The sequence below is a fragment of the Cricetulus griseus genome, chromosome 3, assembly GCF_003668045.3.
Source record: "Cricetulus griseus strain 17A/GY chromosome 3, alternate assembly CriGri-PICRH-1.0, whole genome shotgun sequence".
Classification (NCBI taxonomy): Eukaryota; Metazoa; Chordata; class Mammalia; order Rodentia; family Cricetidae; genus Cricetulus; species Cricetulus griseus.
In genome coordinates, this window is record NC_048596.1 from 95429509 (window position 1) to 95454088 (window position 24580).

General features: G+C 39.6%; 1 protein-coding gene across 5 annotated transcripts in view; it reads left to right on the top strand.

Annotated features, from left to right (window-relative positions):
• Nucleotides 1–9024, top strand: part of LOC100752691 (tripartite motif-containing protein 30A) — a 39644-nt gene extending 30620 nt beyond the window's left edge. For 2 of the 5 annotated variants that reach the window (XM_027407901.2, XM_027407899.2), the window contains 4 exons: nucleotides 6033–6055; nucleotides 7284–7384; nucleotides 7660–7686; nucleotides 7932–9024. In XM_027407901.2, coding sequence (XP_027263702.1) covers nucleotides 6033–6055; nucleotides 7284–7384; nucleotides 7660–7686; nucleotides 7932–8530 — 750 coding nt within the window. In that variant the 3' untranslated portion in view covers nucleotides 8531–9024. The remainder of the gene's footprint in view (nucleotides 1–6032; nucleotides 6056–7283; nucleotides 7385–7659; nucleotides 7687–7931) is intronic. The other 3 variants (XM_027407900.2, XM_027407902.2, XM_027407903.2) reach the window with 3 other exon arrangements.
• The last annotated feature ends 15556 nt before the right edge of the window (nucleotides 9025–24580 follow it).

A 24580-nucleotide genomic window follows, 5' to 3' on the forward strand; every position in this document is an offset into this window, starting at 1 on the left:
TTGTTTTAGGACTGGGTTGATTTCATGTGGCCTTGAACTAACAGAGATCTGTCGACCTCTTAATCCTGAGTCCTGGGATTAAAGGTTTGTACCACCACTGCCTGACCTCTATAACTTGTGGCTGACTTTGCTTTCTGAATCCTCAGGCAAGCTTTAATAAATGATAAATAATATATCACCAGAATTGCCCCTCTCTGTCTAATACAAAAGAAGGCTACAACTAACATAAGAAAAGCTATGTACAATAAGTACAATAATAGAGACAACAAGTTCATTAAAAATGTCTAGTCCATTTGCATTTGACAAATTAAGAGAAAATGCTCCATTATCTATTATATCTTGGTGAGTCCAAAGTCTTGTACCTAATTTAATTTTGATTCTAATTTGCATTATCAAATTATATTTTAATGTCTCTCAACCCTTTACATTTTACATATCTTTAGTGAATTTCTTTTCTGAGTTTGATAAACAAAGAAAACTATCTAGTCTTCCACTCCATCAAAGAACTGAGAAAGAAATAATATTAACTAAGAAAGCAGGAAGTGCAAGCAGGTGACTTCCAGAAAATGTGAGAAATGACAAAAACAGCTGGCTTTCTATATAGTCACCCAAGTTTCTTCTGCAATGTTGGGGCTTCCATCTTCGGCCTGCAGGCCAAGCATATCTAACAGACTTTTCTGTGAAGCAGCATTTTCTGAAGGTCTGTCCTGCCTTGTCTTGGCAAGGTTTTGCAGTCAATCTCTTTTGTGTCTTATTTGATCAATTTGGACAGCATACTGTCAGCAGTCAAGGCAAGGGCACTTTCTTGGCCAGTGGCTAACTTTTGCCACAGAGAGAGAAAACTCCTTGTCAAGTTTCTTTAATGTCCATCATCTTCTCTGAAGTAGATTGATGCTCATTGTCATAAAAAAGAAAAACAAATGTTAGTAAATATTTTAATGTCATATTCTGTAGATTTCTGAAGTGTTTGGAGATGACGTGTTTATCCAAAATACATCTTTGTTTGAACTTGAATACATAACTAATGTGACTATAAGTTTGATTGTAATAGGTAACTAATTACTAACCTACAATTCCTTATTATCTTATACAGTTGGTAATAATAATTTTCAAAAGCTAACAATTTGCATTACATTGTTCAATGAGCTGTATGCTTTGAACAGTATTAGAAATGTGTGAAAAATATGTTTTAACAAATTAATCTCAAATTTGTATCAGTATACAATGTTTATATTATAATACACATAAGTCCAATTCATTGTAAAATATTTAAGAATAGTAGTTGCTTTTTGAAAGTAGATTCAATAATCTACATCTTTATCTTATCATATCTATATCTTCCTTTTTTCTTTTCAGAGTAGATTCAATAATCTACCCTTTTTTCCTATCATATCTGTATCCCTTTTATTTCAAAACAAAAACCTTTGTTCAACTTTCTTCCTGACTGTAACCAACAATACTTGGTAACCAATCTCCCTAAACAATGACAAATATCCATAACACAATAAGTGACCAAAAACTATCCACCCCACCTTTTGGGAATGTGGGCATCATGTTCTTAAAGTTACTTCCTGCTGTCTTGGGGTGATAGCATCTTTAAGGGATACCGAAGAGAAAGATTTGGGTTAACTGTCAAGCTATATCACTTTTTCCAGTCTAAGCATAATGGGAAAGTGCAGGATTTGTTTCAATCTGGCTAGAGTAGTCTGTTAGGCTGGATCATCTCAGCTAGTCTCCTTGAATATACTTGTATAGTCTTAGGTCTCAAACTCAGGACAAATGGCTAACTGAGGTTCCTACTTCACATATCAAAGTGGATCTGGCAGGTCAGGTCTTGATACCTGTCCCATAAAAAGAGCCAAAATAATATTGGAAAGTTGAAAAGGATGTTCATTAACGTGGCTGCATTTGGAAAATGGACAAAGAGATTAAAAAAATAAATAAAAAATACCCTCTGTCCATCTTCAGTTTCCCCAAGTGAGATCAACATTTAAACAGAGAGCCCAGGATGTGCACACATGAGTAGTCCAGGTCAAGGTGTGGTCCTGTCCTTCATTCTGCTATCATTATCAGGGTTACAGATTCCTCCTTTAAGGTAGTATTGCAAGTAATTAAAAGTGTTTGAAATCTTTTAGGAGGCAGTTCTCTTTCTGGCTAGAGCTGTTTTTCTTCTCCCAGTGTGAGATTTCTGGAGAAATTACCAGTTTTGGGCATGATCATTCTTTCCATTTTCTGGTATCTTCTTTAATTTCTTTCTTTAGAGACTCCGAGTTCTTGTTATACATGTCATTCACCTGTTTGGTTAGAATTACCCCAACATATTTTATATTGTTTGTTGTACTTGTAAAGGGTGATGTTTCTCTGATCTCTTTCTCCATTATTTTTGTCTATATATAGTAGGGCTACTGATTTTTTTTGAGTTAATCTTGTATCCTGCCACTTTGCTGAAGGTGTTTATAAGCTGTAGGAGTTCCCTGGTAGAATTTTTTTGCGTCACTTATGTAAACTATCATATCATCTGCAAATAGTGAAAGTTTGACTTCTTCCTTTTCAATTTTTATCCCCTTGATTTCCTTTTGTTGTCTTATTGGTCTAGCTAGAGCTTCAAGTACCATATTGAAGAGATATGGAGAGAGTGGACAGCTTTATCTTGTTCCTGATTTTAGAGGCATCACATTGAGTATCTCTCCATTTCGTTTGATGTTGGCTGTTAGTTTACTGTACATTGCTTTTATTTTGTTTGGGTTTGTTCCTGTTATCCCTGATCTCTCCAAGACCTTTATCATGACAAGATGTTGGATTTTTGTCAAAGGCTTTTTCAGCATCTAATGAGATGATCATGTGGTTTTTCTTTTTCAGTTTGTTTATATCGTAGATTACCTTGTGGGATTATCATATATTGAACCATCCCTGCATCCCTAGGATGAAGCCTACTTGATCATGGTGGATGATTTCTCTGATGTGTTCTTGGATTTGATTTGTCAGTATTTTATTGAGTATTTTTGCATCAAGGTTCGTGAGGGATATTAGTCTGTAGTTCTCTTTCTTAGTTGTGTCTTTGTTTGGCTTGGGTACCAAGGTAATTGTAGTCTTATAAAAAGAGTTTGGCAATGACCCTTCTGTTTCTATTGTGTGGAACAATTTGAGGAGTACTGGTATTAGCTCTTCTTTGAATTTCTGGTAGAGTTCTGCACTGAAACCATGTAGCCCTGGCCTTTTTTAGTTGGGAGACTTTTGATGACTGCTTCTATTTTATTAGGGGTTATAGGTCTATTTAAATTGTGTTCTATATATGTCTGTTAAATCCAATTGGGCCATAATTTCTGTTTGTTCATTTGTTTCTTTGTTAAGTTTCTGTCTGGTGATCCCATCTAGTGGTGAGAGTGGGGTGTTGAAGTCTCCTACTATAAGTGTGTGAGGTTTCATGTGTGATTTGAGTTTTAGTATTTTTTTTCAAATGTGTATTTGGGGCATACATGTTCAGAACTAAGACTTCATCTTGATGGATTTTTCCTGTGATGAACATGAAATGACCTTCTTCATCTCTCTTGATTGATTTTAGTTTGAAGTCTAATTTGTTAGATATTAGGATTGCTACACTATCTTGTTCCTTGGGTCCATTTGATTGGAAAATCTTTTCCCAACTCTTTTCTCTAAGGTAACATCTGTATTTGAAGTTGAGGTACATTTCTTGTATGCAGCAGAAGGATGGATTCTGTCTTCATATTCCTTCTGTTAGCCTGTGTCTTTTTACAGGCTAGTTAAGACTATTGATATGGAGAGATATTAATGACAATTGATTGTTGATTCTTGTTTGTTTTGTATTTGTTGTTGTTGGTGGTATTGTGTGTGAATCTTCACCCTCCTCCACTTTTCATTTGGCTTTTGGTAAAGTGGGATTATCTATTGCCTTTTTTTTTGTGAGTGTAGTTAACTTCCTTGGGTTGGAGTTTTCTTTTAAGTACTCTCTGTAGGGCTGGAGTAGTTGCTATGTATTGTTTAAATCTGGTTTTGTCATGGAATAGCTTGTTTCCTCTATCTATAGTGATTGAAAACTTTGCTGAGTATAGTAGTCTGGGCTGGCATCCGTGATCTCTTATTGTTTGTAGAATATCTATACAGGACCTTCTGGCTTTCAGAGTTTCCATGGAGAAGTCAGGTGTAATTCTATAGGTCTGTCGTTATATGATACTTATCCTTTTTCCTTCTCTGCTTTTAATATTCTTTCTTTATTCTGTATGTTTGGTGCTTTATTATGTGGTGAAGGGAGTTTTTTTGTGGTCCCCTTTGTTTGGTGTTCTGTAAGCTTGTTGTACTTTAATTGGCATGTCTTTCTTTAGGTTGGGAAAGTTTTCTTCTATGACTTTTGTTGAATATGTTTTCTGTACCTTTGATCTGGGTTTATTCACCTTCTTCTATCCCTATTATTCTTAGGTTTGGCCTTTTCATGGTGTCCCATATTTCCTGGATATTTTGTGTTAGGGATTTGTTGGACGTGAGATTTTTTTTGGTTAATGAAACTATTTCTCCTAGTGTATCTTCAATGCCTGAGATTCTCTCTTCCATCTCTTGTATTCTGTTGGTTATGCTTGTATCTATAGTTCCTTGCCATTTACACAGCTTTTCTTTTTTCACCATTCCCTCAGACTCTGTTTTTTTGTTTGTCGAGACATGGTTTCTCTATGTAGCTTTGTAGACCAGGCTGGCCTGGATCTCATAGAGATTCACCTGCCTCTGCCTCCTGAGCACTGGGACTAAAGGTGTGCACCACCATCACCCAGCTGACTTGTTTTTATTGTCTCCATTTTAGCTTTCAAGCCTTGAACTGTTTGAAATGTTTCCTACACTTGTTTGGTTGTTTTTTTCCTGACTTTCCTTGCTTTCTTTAAGAGATTTGTTTATTTCTTTTGGTTTGCATTTTCTTCTATTTCTTGAATTCTTTTGTTTGTTTTTTCTTTCATTTCTTTAGGGAATTTTCTCATTTCCTCTTTGAGGGTCTCTATCATTTTCATGAAGTTGCTTTTTAGGGTATTCTCTTCTGCTTCATCTACCTTTTGATGTTCAGGTCTTTGTGTGGAGTCCCTAGACTCTGGTGGCATCATATTGCTCTTTCTGTTGTCGAATGTGTTTTTATATTGTTGTATTCCCATCCCTTCTTCCAGTGGGTGCCAGTGGGGTCTTTCCTTCTCCTGGTGGGTACACGTTCAAGGTTCTCTTCTGGTGGATGCAAGCAGGTCTAATACTCTGATGGCTCTCCCAATGTGTGAAGGCAGGTCTAAGACTCTCCCAGTGGGTGGAGGGTGGGGACTAGCATTTCGATGTCAGCAGACTCTGGATGGCTTCAGCTCCCTGGGTGGGTCCACCTGCATGCAGTCCCCAGGCCAATATTCTCCAAGGAGGGCAAGCGGAAGGTGAGTCAGAGATGGGCCCACACTCTGTCTCTGGGTGGGAGGAGGTAGGACTAGAACTTCGATGTTGGCAGACTCTGATGCCTTGGCCTACTGGTGCAAGTCCAGCTGTGCACCATCCCCAGGCCAGGAGACCCCAAGGAGGGCAAGTGGAAGGTGGGTGGTTAGCTGGGTTTTAAGTATCAGACAAACTAAGCTTCTGATCCTTGTGGCTTCTTCATTACTAATATATTAAATTGTGTCTAAGTGACTAAAATAATATGGAAATCAGCTTCTCATAATGTTAGTTGCAAGTAATGTAATGTATAGCTAACATGTAGCAAGTGAAAAGTAATTTGTTTATGTGTTTAGTTGTACACACAGCAAAACCTATGGAAGCCTTCAGACTATTGTTTATTCATCTTTGGTCTCCAAAGCTTTGAAGTATGAGACAGAAAGTAGCTTATTAGTTTACATGTAAGTCAGGAAGGGGCCATGTATCATATTTATATTATGTCTCAGAGAACTGGGGGTGACTGACTTGATTCTCCTTTGACTTTTTCTCTTTGGCCAGTGAGAGCATGACCAGGATATGAAAGAACATTCAGAACATGTTATTAACTGTGTTTTCTTCCTCCTCCCTAGGGTGTGAATTCTGTCCTAACAAGGTATGTGTGGGCTGACAGGGAAGATTAGCCCTGTTGTGTGGTGAGAATGATTCAGTGTCCAACTAGAATAAAAGTTTCATGGGTTTGGGGGATTTAGACAAAGAGTTATTCTGGAGTTCCACTATGGAGGAGGAGGGGAATTGTAGGGTCTGGCTGTTTTGTAACTATTGAGAACAGATTGATTCTCCTTTAGGGGACTGGGTAATGGGGAGCCCCAGAGTTAGGCTCAGCAGTGGGATGAGGCACATGGAGCCACAGGTGCTTTCAGACTCCTTGTGGTTCCGGCATTCTGTCCACGCTGTGTGCTTGTGTCTGGCTCTGTCTGCAGTTAACAAGACTTGATTCATAGATTCATCCTAGCTAGAGTGTGTCTTCCTTGTGTGCAATGTTCACAGAATTGCATATTGGGAAAATTCCTGGGGACCTGTGTGTTTCTCATGGGGATTGAAGAGATCCAGAGTTCTTTTGTGGCTGTACTTAGCTTTTTCACAAAACAGACTTGAGTCTGTAGGCACAGCTGTTCCATGTGAGCCACACACTTCAGAAAACTGCATAGCTGTGCCCTTTTATGTAAAGAGTCACACCAAGGATACTGGCATCAGGTTCATTCTGTACCTATTGGGCTCATGTCAGCATTACTTTGATGTTCCTATCTACTTATCCAAAAAAGAACTTGAAGATTCTGAAGCTGACCAAGAGTGTTCATATTGACAAAATGTGTTTGAAGTCTTGGCTTTCTCCAGATGGTTTTCTCACACTCCTTGAGTCTATTACCCAGGAACAGTTTCTGAATTGCCCATATCTCTTGCCTTTGCTTGTGTGGAACTTACTCTGTAGACCATGCTTGATCTCAGAGATCAACCTGCCTCTGCCCCCTAAGTCCAGGGATTAAATTCTGTGACTTCATGCTTGGCTCAGAAATTAATTTTTAGGTACCTTAGTTTGATTTGTTTTAAAATTTGCCAATTCATCATTATCAAGTTTTTTACTATACAAACGAGTAGTTCTGCTCCTAAGAATTAGGATTTCCCACCATCACACAGCAAGCAAGTAGGAGGTGTTATGAGGGTGTCTCCCATGTCTACAGAGTTAGTAATCTACCTTCTCTTTCTCTTCTCAGAATTCTCCAGAAAGCTCCAGGACATCTATGATTAGAATGATAGGGAGTTGGTGGTGGTCGAGGTCATAGTGTTTGATATGTGGAGGTCTCTCTCTCTTTTGTCCCTAGGAGTCAGACCTTAATACTGACACAGCCCAAAATGGTCCCAAGAAAACAGAGAAGGAACTTTCAAGCTTCCGACCTGAAAGACATGCTGAAAGTGTTTCATGGTGAGAACAGCTACATTCTGTGGTTAAATGGGGAGGGGGGATTCTAGCTATGGCTGGGGCTACACTCTTTGGGAAGAGAGTGATGGGTACATGGGTAGCTGTGCTCTGAAGAACAGAGAGTGTGTCCCAGTGATGTCACCCTATTTAATGGGAAATCATCATTCATCCCTTCCCATATCACAATTTGCAATCCTGCCCCTGATCTGGAGAGGAGACTGACTTTAATGTTTGATTCCTTTGCTTCTATTTAATGCTGTGAATTTTCATCATTTTAGGGATCATGTATGCCCAGCGCTACTGGGGTAAGGAAATGTCACCACTATATGTCACTCTCTTCTTAATGCCTTTCAGAATTTATATCCCCATTAAGCCTGATTCATGTTACTTCTCCCAATATACACAGCAACCTGCCTCTTCTTGACTTTAAAAACGACTTCTCTAAGTTCGCTTTCACTTTCTCCTTGGGCTTCTGCTCTTTACAACAAAATAAGGCTGTACCTTACCTCTAATGTGACTCTTAACTTCTATGTCTCGTTTTTTTCTGCAGTTCACGTGACCCTGCCTCAAACCTACAATAAAAATGTTGTCATTAACATGGGCAAAAGACAAATACAATATCGAAAGGATTATAGAAGACATTTGCAAGATTATGAGACCTATGATTTAGGGGTCCTTGGATATCCAGCTATCTATTCAGGGAAACATTACTGGGAAGTAGATGTGTCTGGAAGTGATGCCTGGCTCCTGGGATTAAATGATGGGAGATGTGCTCAACCCTACCTTCATGCAGTGAATGAAATGCATGGCTTCCATGGCTTCAAAATCATGTATAATTCTGTTGTTAAACATCATGTAACTTATCAGCCTAAACATGGCTACTGGGTTATAGGTATGGTAAATACATCTTTATATCATGGCTTTGAAAAGTGTTCTTTCACCCCAAATATCCTCTCTCTGACTCATCTTCCCAGTCGTGTTGGAGTTTTCCTGGACAGAGAAGCTTGCACTCTCTCATTTTATGATGTTTCCAATCATGGAGCTCTCATGTATAAATTCTGTGAACTTTCCTTCCCTGATGCAGTTTATCCATATTTTAATCCTATGGAATCATCAGAGCCAATGACAGTCTGTGGACCACCCTCCTAAACCCTCATCTATATCTGCACAGTGCCCCCATGTATGGTATATCTCATATGCCTGAGCTCTGTGGGATCATCTTAACTTTTTTTTTCTTTTTAATCTTTGGTGGCAGTGAACCATAGAGTTACATTGCCTAGCTGCCTTGAGAAACATGTGTGGTAAGTTTATAAGGTTAGAGTCCATGTTTCCTGGGGTACAATGTGCCTTCCAATTCCTGACAAACCAATGTACTCACACAGGCAGTGAAGTGTTCAGGCAACTTTGCATTTCTCTTTATGTTCCCTTGGTAGTCGAGGAACCAGGGAAGCTTGACAGGACAATTAGTCTGAGACATTAATCTTGTGTACCCTGTATAGCTTGCCAACTTCATTGTTTCCTGGCAACTGCAACTGTATTGATCCTGGAAATTGCCATCATATTTTGTTTCTGATAAAGATATAAAAAGTCTGATTGCTCTCAATAAAATTGTCACAGCTTCAGTCTTGCTGTGACCCCTCGAACCTGAGCCTGGTTTCATTCCTTGCAACCAATTCAGGTGACCTCAGCCTGGTAAGTAAGCACTTACATTTACATTTGGTCTCTCTATTGTAATAACCTTCACTTTTCATACAGACCAGTATGAATTCTTTTCCTTGATCCAGTTGCTTGCCTTTTTATAGAGCAATAGTAATTCATCATTTCCCACATTCCAAAAGAAAATAACTGTTCTGCATTAGGTAAGGTAAATCCTCTGCTACCCTCTACCTCCAGTTTTGTGGTACCACAGATGGAAGCCAGGGCCTTGTGAATGCTGAGGTGGTGCTCTGCTACTGAGTTACTTGTCTCAGCTCTGCCCTGTCTCCACAACCCCATTCCTCTGTTACTGACAAGGTCTTCACCAGCTCATCTATTAGTTTAAAAATTCTATGTAGGAGTCTCTAGCCTAGGAATGAGCTCTTAGCTGTGGGAGCATTCCCACTGGGCTACATCTGGTCTGGCCCCAGAATGTGAGCACCTAGCCCTCATCCATCATACTGTTGTATATAGACAAAGAGACAGAGAGGATATAGCATAGTGGGTGTTCCTCAGAGAGTTGAAGCCCCAGTGCCAGAGAAGATGTCTGGATGGCATCAGGGTCCCTGTGGTAAAAGAACAAGATTTTTTTTATATGCTTTTAGCATGGGGGTAGGTTCACAGCAGAAGCACACAGCCAGGCTCTCTGATTTCAGGCAGGAGGCAGGACAGACATGTGACACAGGACAGGTCACTCTATCATGAATACTCACTTAGGTTAGTGAGGCACCCACAAGGCAGCCAATAGGGACTCATTTTGAGTAGAGCTCCATCGTGTCTCTATCTGTGACAGTAGAAAAGCAGTTACAAGGCAGAATGTACATTGGAGATTCTAGCATTACATGCTGACAGAGTATACACCAGCCACTCAAAAACATCACCATGCTGTGTTTTAAGAATTAGAATGCCTGGGACTGGAGAGATGGCTTATCAATAAGGATCACTGACCACTTTTCCAGAGGATCTGGTTCAATTCCCAGCACCCACATGGCAGCTAACTGTCTATAACTCCAAGGGCTGGCATCCTCACACAGACATACTTGCAGGCAAAATATCAATGCAAATAAAAATAAATAAATTACTTTAAAAGACTAATTTAGTGCCTATAATATAAAAATCATAGATGATTTTACTTTTGTTAGATTATTAATTCATTCAGGAAAGGCAATGTTCTAACTTCATAACTCCAATTTTCTTTTTGCGTAATACTTCTTCCATAATTGTATTTCATGGGAAAGCCTTTCCTCTGATTGAAATAAATGCCAATGGGTATTGTGCACAGTTAGAATCACACACATTTGTGGCACCGCTCAAGAGCGTTGTGGCCAGAGCTGTGCTCTTCTGGTCACTTTTATTGTTTTCACTGAGGTTAGAGTCTGATGCCAGACTGAAGCACAAAGTCAAATCTTTGCACAGATATGTGAGTGGAATTGTGTCTGCAGAGAAAGTTTATGAAGATCTAGATGTCTGGCTGAGCATTTTATGGTTTTAATTCACAAGGAAAGGGAGGGGAGACATTGGTTAAAATCTTTAAAAGACAAAGACATAGGGCTCATTCCTCTAACACCTGTTGTTCTGTGATGTTTTGATTGTGTTCTGACTAAAAAAGTTGTTGTGGAGTCAGAGGGCGGAATTAACCACTAACTGACTATAGAGATTTAGAGGACTGTCGACAGAGAGGAGACAGGAAATAGGAAGGCGGGGCTGAGAAAGGATCTCATCCCTTTTGGACAGAGGAATGGAAGAGATAGGAAGCAACTGGAGGTTGCACCTGTTCTCTGATCTTTCATGTTCTTACTCCAATATTTAACTCCTGATTTTTATTTATAAATATTAATTAGATTAACGATTCAACCTATACTCGACAGTTTGTGGTAGGAATACTGCCAGGAACTGGCACCCAGAACACCAGTGAGTTCTAAACCAGTCTGTGATGTCAAGTAAACCTCTGCCTTGAAAACAAAAGTTGTAAAGAATTTTACATTAATTATTAATAACTCAGAAGAATCAGAACATCATAGCATTGATTGACAGCCATTGTGTCCACAGCAAGAACAACAGTTCAATTTCTTGACCTCATCAAGATGTGAAGTTTGGGCTAGGGGTTTAGCTCAGGGATGGGACACTACTAGTCCAGCATTCACAAGGTCCTAAGTTCAATCCCTGAAGTGCAAAGACCAAACTAAAACAATAACAGCAAAAGCCCATGGTCTCAGCAGTAGGGAGGCTGCTGGAGTTAGAGCTCAGATAGAAGTCAGGCTGGGGTGACTGTGCTAGCCTGTCTCTAAAGAATCAGAATAGAGGAGAAGTAGACAAGTATATAAAACAAAACTCAAGCTACAGTGTCATGTCTGCTGTCACTCCTTATGTCTTATATTAGTAGATCTGAGAATATAAGGAACAAATGAGATAGGAGTACGGGGGGGGGGGCAGGGTGAGACTGAAAATGGTGACTGCCCATTGTTCCCTATTGTTTCCCTTACACAACTTTTAAGAAAGTTTCTCATGTATCTCAGGCTGTTGGCATCAAAGTTCCCTGTTGCTGGGGATGGGCTTTAAGAGCCTGGTCCTCCTGCTGCCAGCTCTGAGTCATGGGATCCTGTGGTGGTTTGAATAAGAATGACCTCCATTTGCTCTATCTTTGAATACTTGGTTCCCAGTTCCCAGTGGGACTGTTTGGGACAGATTTGGAGGTTTGGCATTATTGGAGTGTATGTGAAATGAGTGTGAGATTTCAATACGTCCTGGCCATTCCCAGTGTCTCTCTATCTCTGCCTCAAGTTTGTGTCTCAAGTGTGACCTCTCACCTCCTGCACCAGCACCATTCCTCGATATCTGCTGCTCCCTACCATGGTGGTCATGACCTCTTACACTTTGAAACTAAACTCAAATTCAAACACTGTCCTTATCAGGTGCCTAAGCCATGGTGTTTATCAAAGCAATAGAAGAGTAACTAAGACAGACTACATGCATGTGCCACCACACCTGGGTTTGTACACAGCCAAGAATCCACCCCAGGGCTCCACTGTGCTAGGCATGCACTGTGCCAGCTGAACATCATTCAGATCTCTAACCATTTTCAGTTTAATTCAGGGGATGCTGAGGCAATATTAGAAGTCTTCAATAGAAACCCTAACTCAAATGGTGACCTCCTGAGACATTCCGGTGAGGGATTCCTGGAAGGGATGCAATGAGTGTATCATATCATCAGTGTGAAGAGGACTTGGTCTGTTCAGCAACAGAAGATATAATCTGTGGGACAGCACTGAGCAGCTGGAGAGCCCTCTGCACTTGCTAGTCTCATTGCTGTGAGTGTGGGGAAGTGTTTCTGTATGGTTCTGCAGGGGAATCCTTCCCATTCTTTCCCTGCTGGGTGCGAAAACTTGATTGTACAACAGCTTCCCTGTATGCAGCTTCTTTTCTGTTCTCATCCTGTAAGTGCCCAAGTCCATCTCCAGAGGAACAGTGCAGTTCTCTGTCACTCACCTTCCCTTTGGGCTACACCTGCCACCCAAAGCAAAACCCGGCCATGAGCTCAGGTACAAGAGGAGCCCAGGGGAATACTTTCTGTTCATCACTGGCAGCTTTCCCAAGGGTCTGAATCTTTTAGGGTGATTGTGACATGAGCCTGAACAAGCGATATAACAAGTTCCTTTTTTATTTTAATTTTTTTCACTTTACATACCAATCATAGTTCCCCCTCCCTCTCCTTCTCCCACTCCCTTCTTCCCTATTCCCCTCCTCAAAGAGGGTAAGGGTAGTCAACAAAGTTGAAGCAGGACCAAGCCCCTCCCTGTGTATCAAAGCTGAACAAGGTATTCCACCAATAGGGAATGGGATCCAAAAAGCCAGTTCGTGCACCTGGGATAAATCCTGGTTCCACTGCCAGGGTCCACACAAACAGGTCAAGCCACTCAACTGTAACCCACATTCTGAGTGCCTAGTTCAGTCCCATAAGGCTCCCCAGCTGTCTGTCCAGAGTCCGTGAGCTCAGTGAGCACTAGCTCAGGTCAGCTGTCTCTGTGCATTTCCGAATCTTGATCTTTCCTCCCTCTTTTTGACTGAACTCCAGGAGCTTGGCCCTGTGCTTAGCTATGGATGTCTGCATCTTCTTCCATCAATTAATAGATGAAGGTACTATAATAACAATTAGGGCAGTCATTAATCTGATTACAAGGAAGCCAGTTTAGGTACCATCTCTATTTTGGCTAAGAGTCTTAGCAGAGTTCATCCTTGTACATTCCTTGGAATTTCTCTAGCACCAGATTTCTCCTTAACCCCATAATGGCACCCTCTATCAAGATATCTCTTTCTTCGCTCTCCCTCTCTGTCCCTCCCCCAACTGGACCATCCTGCTTCCTCATGTTTTCATCATACTCCTCCACCCCTCATGCTCCCAGTTTCCTCCTTCATAGGGAAATTCATGCATCCCTCTTAGGTTCTCCTTGTTACCTACCTTCTCTAGGGTTGTGGATTGTAGCTTGATTATCCGTTACTTTATGTCTAATATCCACTTATGAGTGGATAATATCACTTATAAGTAATATATTTTTTCTGAGTTTTGGTTACTTCACTCAGGATGACTTTTTTCCCCCTAGTTCCATCCATTTGCCTGCAAATTTCAGAGGTTAATTTTTTTCCCACTGAGTAAATACTCCATTGTGTAAATGTACCACTTTTTTTTTTAAATCCATTCTTTGGTTGAGGGACATCTAGGTTGTTTTCAATTTCTGGCTATTATAAATAATGTAGAATAGATAATAAAACCCAGAGATAGATATTAGGGTTCAGGCTTCAAGCTGAAGATCAGAGAAGCAAAGCAGCCAAGTCACTAGCTCTTGCCTCTACCCAGGCTGAAGCAATTCTTCCCTCAATGTGACTTGAGACTAAGTGCCCAAATGTGGCTGGAAAACAAAATACCCCAGACTATATATATCTCCTCCTATCTTATGTATCTCTCTAGAGCTGGTATTAAAGGCATGGGATCCCAAGTGCTGAGATCTCCTTTGTGTGAGTTTTTTTCTCTTTTAGACTGACTCAATCTTGTGTAGTTCTGGGTGGCCTTGGAGTCCCAGAGCTCCATCTGTCCTTGTCTCCTGAGTCCTGGTATTAAAGGTATGTGCCACCACAATTCCCCCTTTTTATCTAACACAAAAGTAGTCTGTAATTAACATAAAACTATATACAATAGGTATGTAAAATAAACACAGGCAATAAGTATCAGCAATGTCTAGTCCATTTGCATTTGACAAATTTGGAGAATTTGGTGAGACTTCTTGGTGAGACTAGTCTTGTATGTAATTTATTTTCTATTCTAATTTAGCCAGGTGTTGGTGGCACATGCCTTTAATCCCAGCACTCAGGAGGCAGAGGCAGGTGGATCTCTGTGAGTCTGAGACCAGCCTGGTCTACAAGAGCTAGTTCCAGGACAGCCTCCAAAGTCACAGAGAAACCCTATCTTGAAAAACTAAAAAAAAAAAAAAAAGAGCATTATCAATTTTTTTTATGTCTCTCAGCCTTTTATACTTCACATATCTTTAGTGAGTTTCTTTTCTGAGTCTGGTAAACAATGAAAACTGTAACTATAGTATCTAGTCTTTAACTCCCTCAGAGACCCAAGAAGGAAATGTTATTAACTGAGTAAGCAGAAAGTGCGAGGTAGGGACTTCCAAAAAATGTGAGAAATGACAAAAAAAGCTGCTGCCTTTACAGTCACCTAAGTTTCTTCTGCAATGTTGGGGCTTCCATGTTTGGCCTATAGGCCTAGCATATCTGACAGACTTCTCTGTGAAGCAGGATCATCTCAACTGGCCACTTTGAAATTGTTCTGAGCAATTTATAGTTCAAAGCTGATCTTTAGTTGGAGTTGTCAGCTTAATGGTGTTGCCATAGTCCTGGTGAAATTGTCTTTGTGGAACCCCAACTGCCTTTTGGAGACTTCAGAGGTTGCTATTAGGTGTGGTCATGGTTTACTGTAGAAAAATGGTAGAGACTCAAACCTGAAATCATGTACAGGAAGGTAGATGAAGCATTTTTCTAGAATTAGTTAGCATTCTATATAAATATTAATATCATGACAAAAGCTTTAAAACATATATATTAATCATATAAAATTTTATATAAATATAGTATATATGCTTTAAGAAAAGCTGTTAAAAGTCAATGTAAAACCAAAGGATTAAGAGATAAGTGGCAATACAATAGTCCTTTAATATTTGTTATTTTTCTGTTCCATGTCATGTGGCTTTTCTGACATGAGACAGAGATTTTTTTATTTTTCTTTAACAAGCATACTTGAGTTTAGAGAAGGAGAGAGCCACGTTCCAACTCCAAAGCCAGCTTTAATCTTTAATTGGATTGGAATGACAAAAAGACCATTTGCCTTATATGTCTGTAGAGAAGAGCAGAAATAAACATCTGGGAAGATTTATGAAATTTTATACTGTTGGAAATAAGATATATCAACAGGCTAATTATTTTCTTGGGGTAATTTTCTGAATTATTTGTCCCTTTTCTTCAGATGTTTTGATTGTTCAGTGGCCTCTGGATTCCTAGTTGGATCCCTTTATTCTCCTGAGAAGATAAAAATAAATCCCTTCCCAATGATAAATTTTAGAGAGGTTCTCTTTTGACAAATTGTATCTGCTTAAATGAAAAGCATTTGTTAGGGTTATAGGTTATTTTAGATTAAATGGCCATGTTGCTTGATGAACTATTATCTCTATTTAAGAGGTGTCTTGTTCAAATAGAATCTTTATCAATTTTGATGGTGTGTATAGCTTTTCTTTACCTGTGGAAACAAAAACAAAACCTCTTCCTCAATGCAGCACATGTCCTGGTTTCCAACAAAAAATGTTTTATTTTCTTAAAGACATATGCTGGAACATTGTCTGTTTTGTGCGGGTATACTCATGATGGCCATAACTTCTAGCAAATGTGGAATTACCAAATCAGCTCTTTCCAAACTCAAAGCAGTTTCCCAATGAAAACCTGAATAGGTATCAACGGTGTGGTGTACATATATTAATTTTCCAAATTCTACAAAATGGAACACAGTCATCTGCCAGATTAATGCCCCTTGGATTACTTCTGGCAGGTAGTGGAGTTTGGTTGTATAAAGAACAAAAAGGACATCTTATAATTTTCTTGGCTTGTTGCCATGTGATGAAAAAGTCTTTTTTTCAAACTTTTGCTATAGACATGGTGTTTTTTTTATGAAATTAAGAAACCTTTAGCACATTTCCTATCAATAGTTGATCAATTTCATCATTACCTTGTGCTAAAGGGCCTGGTAGACCCATATGAGATCGGATACATATATAACTGAATAAATAATAAAGTCAATTCTGCTATAAATTCAGCAGGTTCAATATGTATAACTCTGCATACTGTGAATCAGTAACTATGCTGAGAGGTTCTTTATGATTCATTAACACCATGATGGTAGCATATAATTCTGACATTTGGACAGAATTATAAGGACTTAGATCTACTTTACCTAAATTTTATGATTTGTAATCTGCCTTTCCTGATTTATTTTATATCAGTATAGAATGTACGGGCTCCAGTTTTTGGTGTTTTCCTTATAATGCAAGGAAGGATCCAGTTAGTTCTCTTTATAAGATGAATTCTCTTGCTTTTGGGATATTTATTGTTAACCTCTCCCAAAGAATTACTACAAGGTCTTTGCCAGTGTTAACTTGCTATCCATAGTCAGTTTTATCATTAGTAAAAGGTACTGTAATTTTTGCTGGATCTATTCCTGCTAATTAATGAGGTCTCAATTTTCCTTTTAGTATCAACACTGAGATCGTTTCCACATAAGTTTTAAATTTTTTATTTGGTTTATGTGCTAAAGGACTCATTCTATGATAATATCTTCCCTCTGTATTGAAGTTCCTGTAGGGGAATGTTTAGAGGGTAATATGACTAGATTAGGGTAGTTAAGATTTGGATCCACATGATCTACATGTGAAGCCTGTGATTTCTCTCCCATTACAGCCAATTCTCTCTCAGCTTCAGCTGTCAATTCCCTGGGACTATTTAAGTCCTTGTAACCATCTAAGGTTTTGTTTAAATGAATCAGTTGATCAAGTTTTATCCCGATAATGTGCTATAGATGACAAATGTGTCTTAACAATCTTTGAAAGTCGTTAAGAGTCTGCAGTTGATCTCTCCTAATTTGTACCTTTTGGAATCTAATTTTTTGTAAACCTATTTTATAGCCTAAATAATTAATACACTCTCCTCTTTATACTTTTTCAGGAACATTTTCTAGTCCCCAACAAGGCAAATTTTTCTTTACTTCTTCAAACATTCTTTCTAAATTATCTACATTTGAATCAGATAGTAAAATGTTGTCCTTGGTAATAACAAACTACAGACTGAGGAAATTGCTTGTGTATTATTTACAATGGTGGCCATATAAAATATTGGCACAGGGTGGGGCTTTTTAACATTCCTTGTGGGAGAACCTTTGATATCTCTTATCAGGCTGAGAATTATAAGTAGGCACAGTGAGTTCAAAATTTTCTCCATCCTTTTCTTGTAATGTTATACTAAAGAAGCTGTCTTTTTAAATCAATAACTATGAGAGGCCTTTCTTTAGGCAATAGAGAAGGCAAAGGAATTCCAGACTGTCAAGAACCCATTGGCTGTATCACCTTAGTAACAGCTCTTAAATCTGTTACCATTCTCTATTTTCCAGATTTCTTTTTAACAACAAATACAGAATAATTCCAAGGGCTGGTTGATTCCTCTATACGTTGAGCATTTAGTTGCTCCTGTCCAGCTTTTTTTCTAAAATTTAAATTCTTTAATTACTACTCATATTTACATATCCATAACACCCCCATTCCCTCGCCATCCCATCCTCCCATGTTCCCCCCCAACCCACCCCCACCTCCTTCCCAGAGATAGTGAGGATACCCACAGGGGACCTTCAAAGTCTGTCATATCATTTGGGGGAGAGCTTAGGCCCTCCTTGCTGTATCTGGTCTGCACTAGTATCCCTCCATAGGGAATGGGCTCCCAAAGTCCATTTGTGCTCTAGGGTTAAAGACTGGCTCCACTGTTAGAGGTCACATAGACTGTCTTTGCTTCCTAGCTGGCACCCACATTCAGAGGGCTTGGTTTGGTCCAATGCTGTTTCTCCAGCTTTATGACTAGGTTCTCTATGCTCTCAGTAAGTCAGGTCAACTGTTTCTGTGGGTTCTTGCAGCACCACCATTTTGGCTCCTTTGCTCATTCCTCCTCCCTCTTCACAACTGGATTCCAGGAGTATGGTTCAGTGCTTAGCTGTGGGTGCCTGTTTCTGCTTCGAACAGCAACAGGATGAAGGCTCTAGGAATGGTAACCAAGGTAGGCATCAATCTCATTATAGGGGAAGGGCATCAATGGCATCTTCTCCATCACTGCCTGGATTCTTAGTTGGGGTCATCCCTGTGTATCCCCTAACATTTCCCCTGTTCCAGACCTCTCTCCAAACCTGTACTGTCTCCCTCTATCAAGGCATCTCCTTTCTTGCCCTCCTCTATTCCTCCCGTCTCAATCCTTTTGTTCTCCTCCTCCCTCCCCTTCTTCCCTTCCCACCTCCTTCCTCTCCCGCTGCCCCGTGCTCCCACTTTGCTCAGGGTTCTTCCCCCCTTCCCCTTCTTCTAGGGACTATGCAATCTTCTCTTGGGGTCCTCCTTGTTTCCAAGCTTCTCAGGCAGTGTGGATTGTAGACTGGTAATCCTTTGCTCTATGTCTAAAAATCATATGTGAGTGAGTACATATTGTGCTTATCCTTTTGTGTCCTGTCCAGCTCTTTTAAAGCCTCCAGTTTCTCTGTTGTTAAAGGCCATTGTACAACCCATATAGGTTTGTCTATGAGCCATTTTAAATATAGGGCTGTTGGTGTCTATGGAAGATTAGCAGCTCCATTGTAGTAGTGTTTCCCTTTTTTTTAATGTGGGAAAAACTCTCTCTTTTAATGATTCCTTCCTTTACCAATTCTCAATAGACTTACCAAATCTGCTGACAGTGGCAGTTATCTGTGAGGCATAGCTCATCTAATCTGAGAACTAGTATGTGTATGTAAACTGAGAGCATCAGCCCAAGGATAGAGGCTGTAGGAAAACCCCAAAAGCCTTCTGAGTTTGCACTTTAAAGTCTATGAAGAATCATGTTGGGATTTTGAGGTGGATAGCATTGAATCTATAGAGTGTTTTTGGTAAGATTACCATTTTTATTATGTTGATCCTACCTATCCAAGAATATGGGAGATCTTTCCGTTTTCTGATATCCTCTTCAATTTATTTTTTTAAAGACTCAAAGTTCCTGTTATACAGGTCTTTCACTTGTTTGGTTAGAGTTACCCCAATATATTGTATATTATCTGTGGCAATTGTAAGGGGTGATGTTTCTCTGATTTCTTTCTTGGCCCTTTTATCATTTGTATATAGGAGGGTTTCTGATTTTTGTTTTAGTTAATCTTGTATCCTGCAACATTACTGAAGGGGTTTTTCAGCTGTAGGAGTTCCATGGTAATATTTTTAGGGTGACTTGTGTATACTATCACATCCTCTGCAAAAAGTGAAAGCTTTACTTCTGTCCTTCTAATTTGTGTCCCCTCCATCTCCTGTGGTCTTATTGTTCTACCTAGAACTTCCAGTACTATATTGAGTAGATACAGAGAGTGGACAGCCTTTTCTTGTTTCTGATTTTAGTTGAATCACTTTGAGTTTCTGTCTATTTAATTTGATGTTGGCTGTTGGCTTGCTGTAATTTGCCTTTGTTATGTTTAGGTATGTTTCTTGTATCCCTGATCCCTCCAAGACCTTTATCATGAAGGGGTGTTGCATTTTGTCAAATGTTATTTTTCAGCATCTAACTAGATGATCATGTGTTTTTTTTCTTTCAGTTTATTTATATGGTTGGTTACATTGACAGACTTTTGTATGTTGAACCATCCCTGCATCTCTGGGATAGAGCCTACTTGATCATTGTGGATGATTTTTTTTTGATGTGTTCAGTATTTTATTGAGTATTTTTGAGTCAATGATCATGAGGGAGTTTTGTCTGTAATTCTTTTTCTTAGTTGTTTCTTTATGTAGTTTGGGCATCAGAGCAACTGTAGCCTGATAAAAGGAGTTTGGCAATGTTCTTTCTGATATATATATATATATATATATATATATATATATATATATATATCCACTCCCCATCATGCCTGAGGAAGGTGGAATAGCTGGCCCTGAGATCATAGGAGAGGGGAGCTGTCCCTGCCCCTAACCAGCTGCAACATTGGGGGGAATGGCCCCTATGCCATGCCTGATAGAGCGGGCCCTGAAAACGTAGGTGTGGGAGAACTGACCCTGAGGACATGGAAGCATGAGCCCTTTGCTCATCACTATAAGGTGTGAAGTAGCCGGGGCAATGCTGAGTGTTCACCATGGTGGTGAGGACAAGGGAGAGCTAACAGGCTGACCAACTCTGCAACTACCCAGGCCCAGAACCAGGGTTATGTGTTTACCCACTCCAACATCTAATCCATCTGTGATCTGCTGGTCCTGCAGACCCAAAGCTGTGAGATCTCCATGACCTAGATAACCAAGAGTTCTAGTGAGAGCCCAGCATCAATAGTGTAGCAGAAACTAGAGCCTGGAACCAGATCAATGACACTTTGAAATGAACATGTGCAATTAAGGACATATGGATAAAAGGGTTTACTGTGTGACTAACTGTGTCACACTACAGCTTTCATGACGATATTGATTTTTCCTTCTTTTTTTCTCTTAAATTTCATTTCATTTTACTTTGGGGGAAAGCTTGCAGTGGCAGAAGATGGATACAAAGGGACAGGGACATGAATGGGATGGAGATGCAGGATGGGAAAGACACAAAGAATAAATAAAAATAAAGTTTAAAAAAGATGGATTATGGCATGTATAAGAACTGCCGAAGAATTTTCATACCTCATGAGGGCTGAATCACTGAGAACTGATTCTGGAAGGTCTCCATCTGTGTAAACTAAAAGAATGAGACTTAAAAGGAAAACAATCAAGCACATTCAGTAACACAGGTTCCCAGTTTAGGTTTATTGTAAACCAACTTCATTGATTCCTATGTAAGAATAGGGACTGCTCTGGGTGTCTAAGACTGCTCTGGGTGTGTAGGATGGCCTGGGTTTTGTCAGCAGGCTGAAGTAGTTGCAAGTGCTCTGGGAATGGTGAATTTTGTCTAGCCCCAATATTTGGATTTCTTCACCATAGGAACATAGTTTTGAGGAAGGCTATTGTGAACAATGGGTTATGGTCTCTGGGAAGTATTACCTTGTGAAACTCACCTTTTATCAGCATCCACTCTCTTTAAGTCTGACTTCTGTCACAACTGATTAGGACTGATCTATCACTGCTATAAATCAGATTAGTTTATACAACCATCAAGGGAGTTTATGCTGGAATGTCTGATTAATGCCTTGGTTTTGAGGTATCCTAGACATTTAACATTTCAGTTTCCCCAAGCCTTTTCTTTTCTTTTTTCTTTTTGCAGATTTTTTTATTTGAATTAGAATTTGAATTAGATTGTTTTAAATGCCAATCCCAGTTCCCTTCTCCCTCCCGTCCTTCCCTACCACCCCTCCCTCAACTAAAACTCTACGTAACACATATCCTTTCTGTTCCCCTGGATGGTGAGGCCTTCCATAGGGTGTTATCAGAGTTTATTGTATCCTTTGGGATAGGGCCTAGGCCCATCCCCATGTGTCTTGGCTAAGGGAGTATCCCTTTATGTGGAATGGGCTCCCAAAGTCCACACCAATGCCAGGGATAAGTACTGAACTACTACAGGAGGTCCCATAGATTTCCGAGGTTCCCTCACTGAAACCCATGTCCCCAAGCCTTTTCACAAATCCTGTGTGTCATTAGAAGTTAGCTGGTGGCCCTATGCTTTACGGCTCTGGGTGTGCTTTACGGACAAGTGCACAGCAATGACGTGCAGAGCATAGCAACCACCCTGGGAGGGCCTATGGGCCATAACAACCAGTTGACCAATCAACACAGAGCAAGCCCTCCAAGCCTGGAGCCACACCAATCCTGAGCCTGTGCTTACCCCTAGACACTCCCCTTACGCTGCCCTACAAGATCTCTATGCAGACGCTTCTAGCTGTCTTTCCTAGCCATCCGCCATGGTGGATGGATGGAAGGCCTGAGTTAACATGGGGTTAGCTCGTTAAACAACTATAATAAAGCCTCAGGCTGTTTGCATAAAAAAAAATCTTGTGTGTCTCTTTTCTGCACTGCCCCTTTCTTGTCCCCACATTTTGATCTTCTTTTTTGAGCTCCCTGTACCAATACACAAAGCCCTGGCTCCTAGTAGCTCCTGGTAGACTTGTATTTACAGATTACCATGGTGCTCTTTATGGCCACAGCTGACACTCATCTTCTAGTTTTAGCTGTGAACATTGTGATAATTATCCCTGAATTGCCTTGCCGGCTCAAAACAGTTCTTTAACTTTGTCTTGAGTCTATGGATGAGCAGTCTCAGTGGAATAGAAACAAGTAACAACTGAGTTACTCAGTAGTGTCTCAGTATCAGTCTATGTGCTCAACAGGCTTTTAAATGGCTCATCACAGTAGCATATTGAATATACCATATGTTTATTGACTCAACAAAGATTGTTATGCATACCAGCATGTTGTAACAATTCTGTCACATTAGCTGTTTATTGATTCTGTATCAAGCACAGATTAAATGCCTGCTGTGATGCAATTTTGAATAACAACCAACCAACAAAGAAATAATCACTATATTATTTTGTCATGTCATACAAATCTGTGAAGCACACAGATCTCTTAAAAAGATTTTCAAAAAATATTTATTGAAAATTTATGCAATAAATTTTGGTCACAGTTCATGCTTCCAAATCTTCCCTACCTCTCCTCTTTACCCAACCCCACACCTTCTTTCTTTCTTTAGAAAATAAACAAGCCAAACAAACAAACAAACCAGAATTTAAAAAAATGGAAAAACATAAGAAACACACAGTCATACAAAAACCATAACCCATAAAACCACAATATCAGAGACCATTATACTCAAAAATGATCAGTCAGATTTAAAAAATGCACAAACAAAACATTATAAGACAAAAACATCTACAAAAACACCATTGAGTTTGTTTCATCTTGGCCATGTGGCCTACCCTTAAGTGTGGTTTATGTAGTTGGTAAGCCTCCTTTGAAGAAACTAATTTTTTCTTTGAAAGTAGATGCCAATTGGAGATGACTTTTGTTTAGAGATGGGAGACCAGAAACATGTAGCTCTTCATTAACTTAAACTGTATTAATTAAATACCAACAACTACTACCAGTCTGAATCCAGTGCTTGCTTTGTTTCAGATACCATAATAAGCATTTACTGAGGCGGGGCTGGTTAAATAGGATGTTCTGATTCGTGCAGCCAGAAGATGAAGCAGCTGAAATTTAAGCTTCTGTTCACCAGGGTCCAGGAGCTTATATTATTTTCATTACAAAAGGCTATATAACATACAAGATACTGTCTATGTAAATGTGTAACCTTGGGTGTTTTCTTGAATTACAGGCTCTTATTTTGAAATGCAAATTTTAGTCATCATCTGTTTGAGCAGTGTAGGTGAATCTGTAAATTTTAGAAGTGAGATTACTGATAGAATCTGACTCAGCTCCCTGGGATGTTAGTAAGGGGTACCTTTAGGACTGAAATGAACAAGATCTCAAACCGGAAGACTGGAGAAATGGTGGGAGGATATTCAGTTTTATTAGAAATCAATTACAGGGCATTGGTGGCACACACCCTTAATCCCAGCACTTGGGAGGCAGAGGCAGGCCTGTGAGTTCGAGGCCAGCCTGGTCTCCAGAGTGAGTGCCAGGATAGGCTCCAAAGCTACACAGAGAAACCCTGTCTTGAAAAACCAAAAAAAAAAAAAAATCACATTGGATGGGGTGGGGGGTAGGTTGGGGGTGGAGGAAGAGGGATGGGGGTGAGGGGAGGGAGAGGGAGAAGGGACTTACATGTGAAACAAGCTTGTTCTCTAACTTGAACTAATATATATATAAAAGGAATCAATTACACCTTAAACACCATTTACAAATTACATGTTTGTTCTATAATGTAGTTACTATAATAACTCCATGAAATACAATAATGTTAAAAAGAGGTAAAGAAGTTGCTTACTAGTATTTAGAGAAGTTGTGTTTTTCATTCTATTTGCTTATTGAACCTTTACAAGCAATACCCTAAAAAAGTTACCCACATTTATTGACATATACATTCATACCCAATATGAGTTAGATGCTAATACACCCATAACTGGCCAAACTAAGGCATATAGACACTGAGCATCATGTCCACAGCTACACAATTAGTAAGTAAAAAAGTTTAAGTTCAGGCACTCTGACTGGACACTTTGGGCTGTAATTGCTACCTGAAGGGGTGAAGTGGCAGAACTCATATTCAAACTCACTGTAAACTCATTTTATTTTC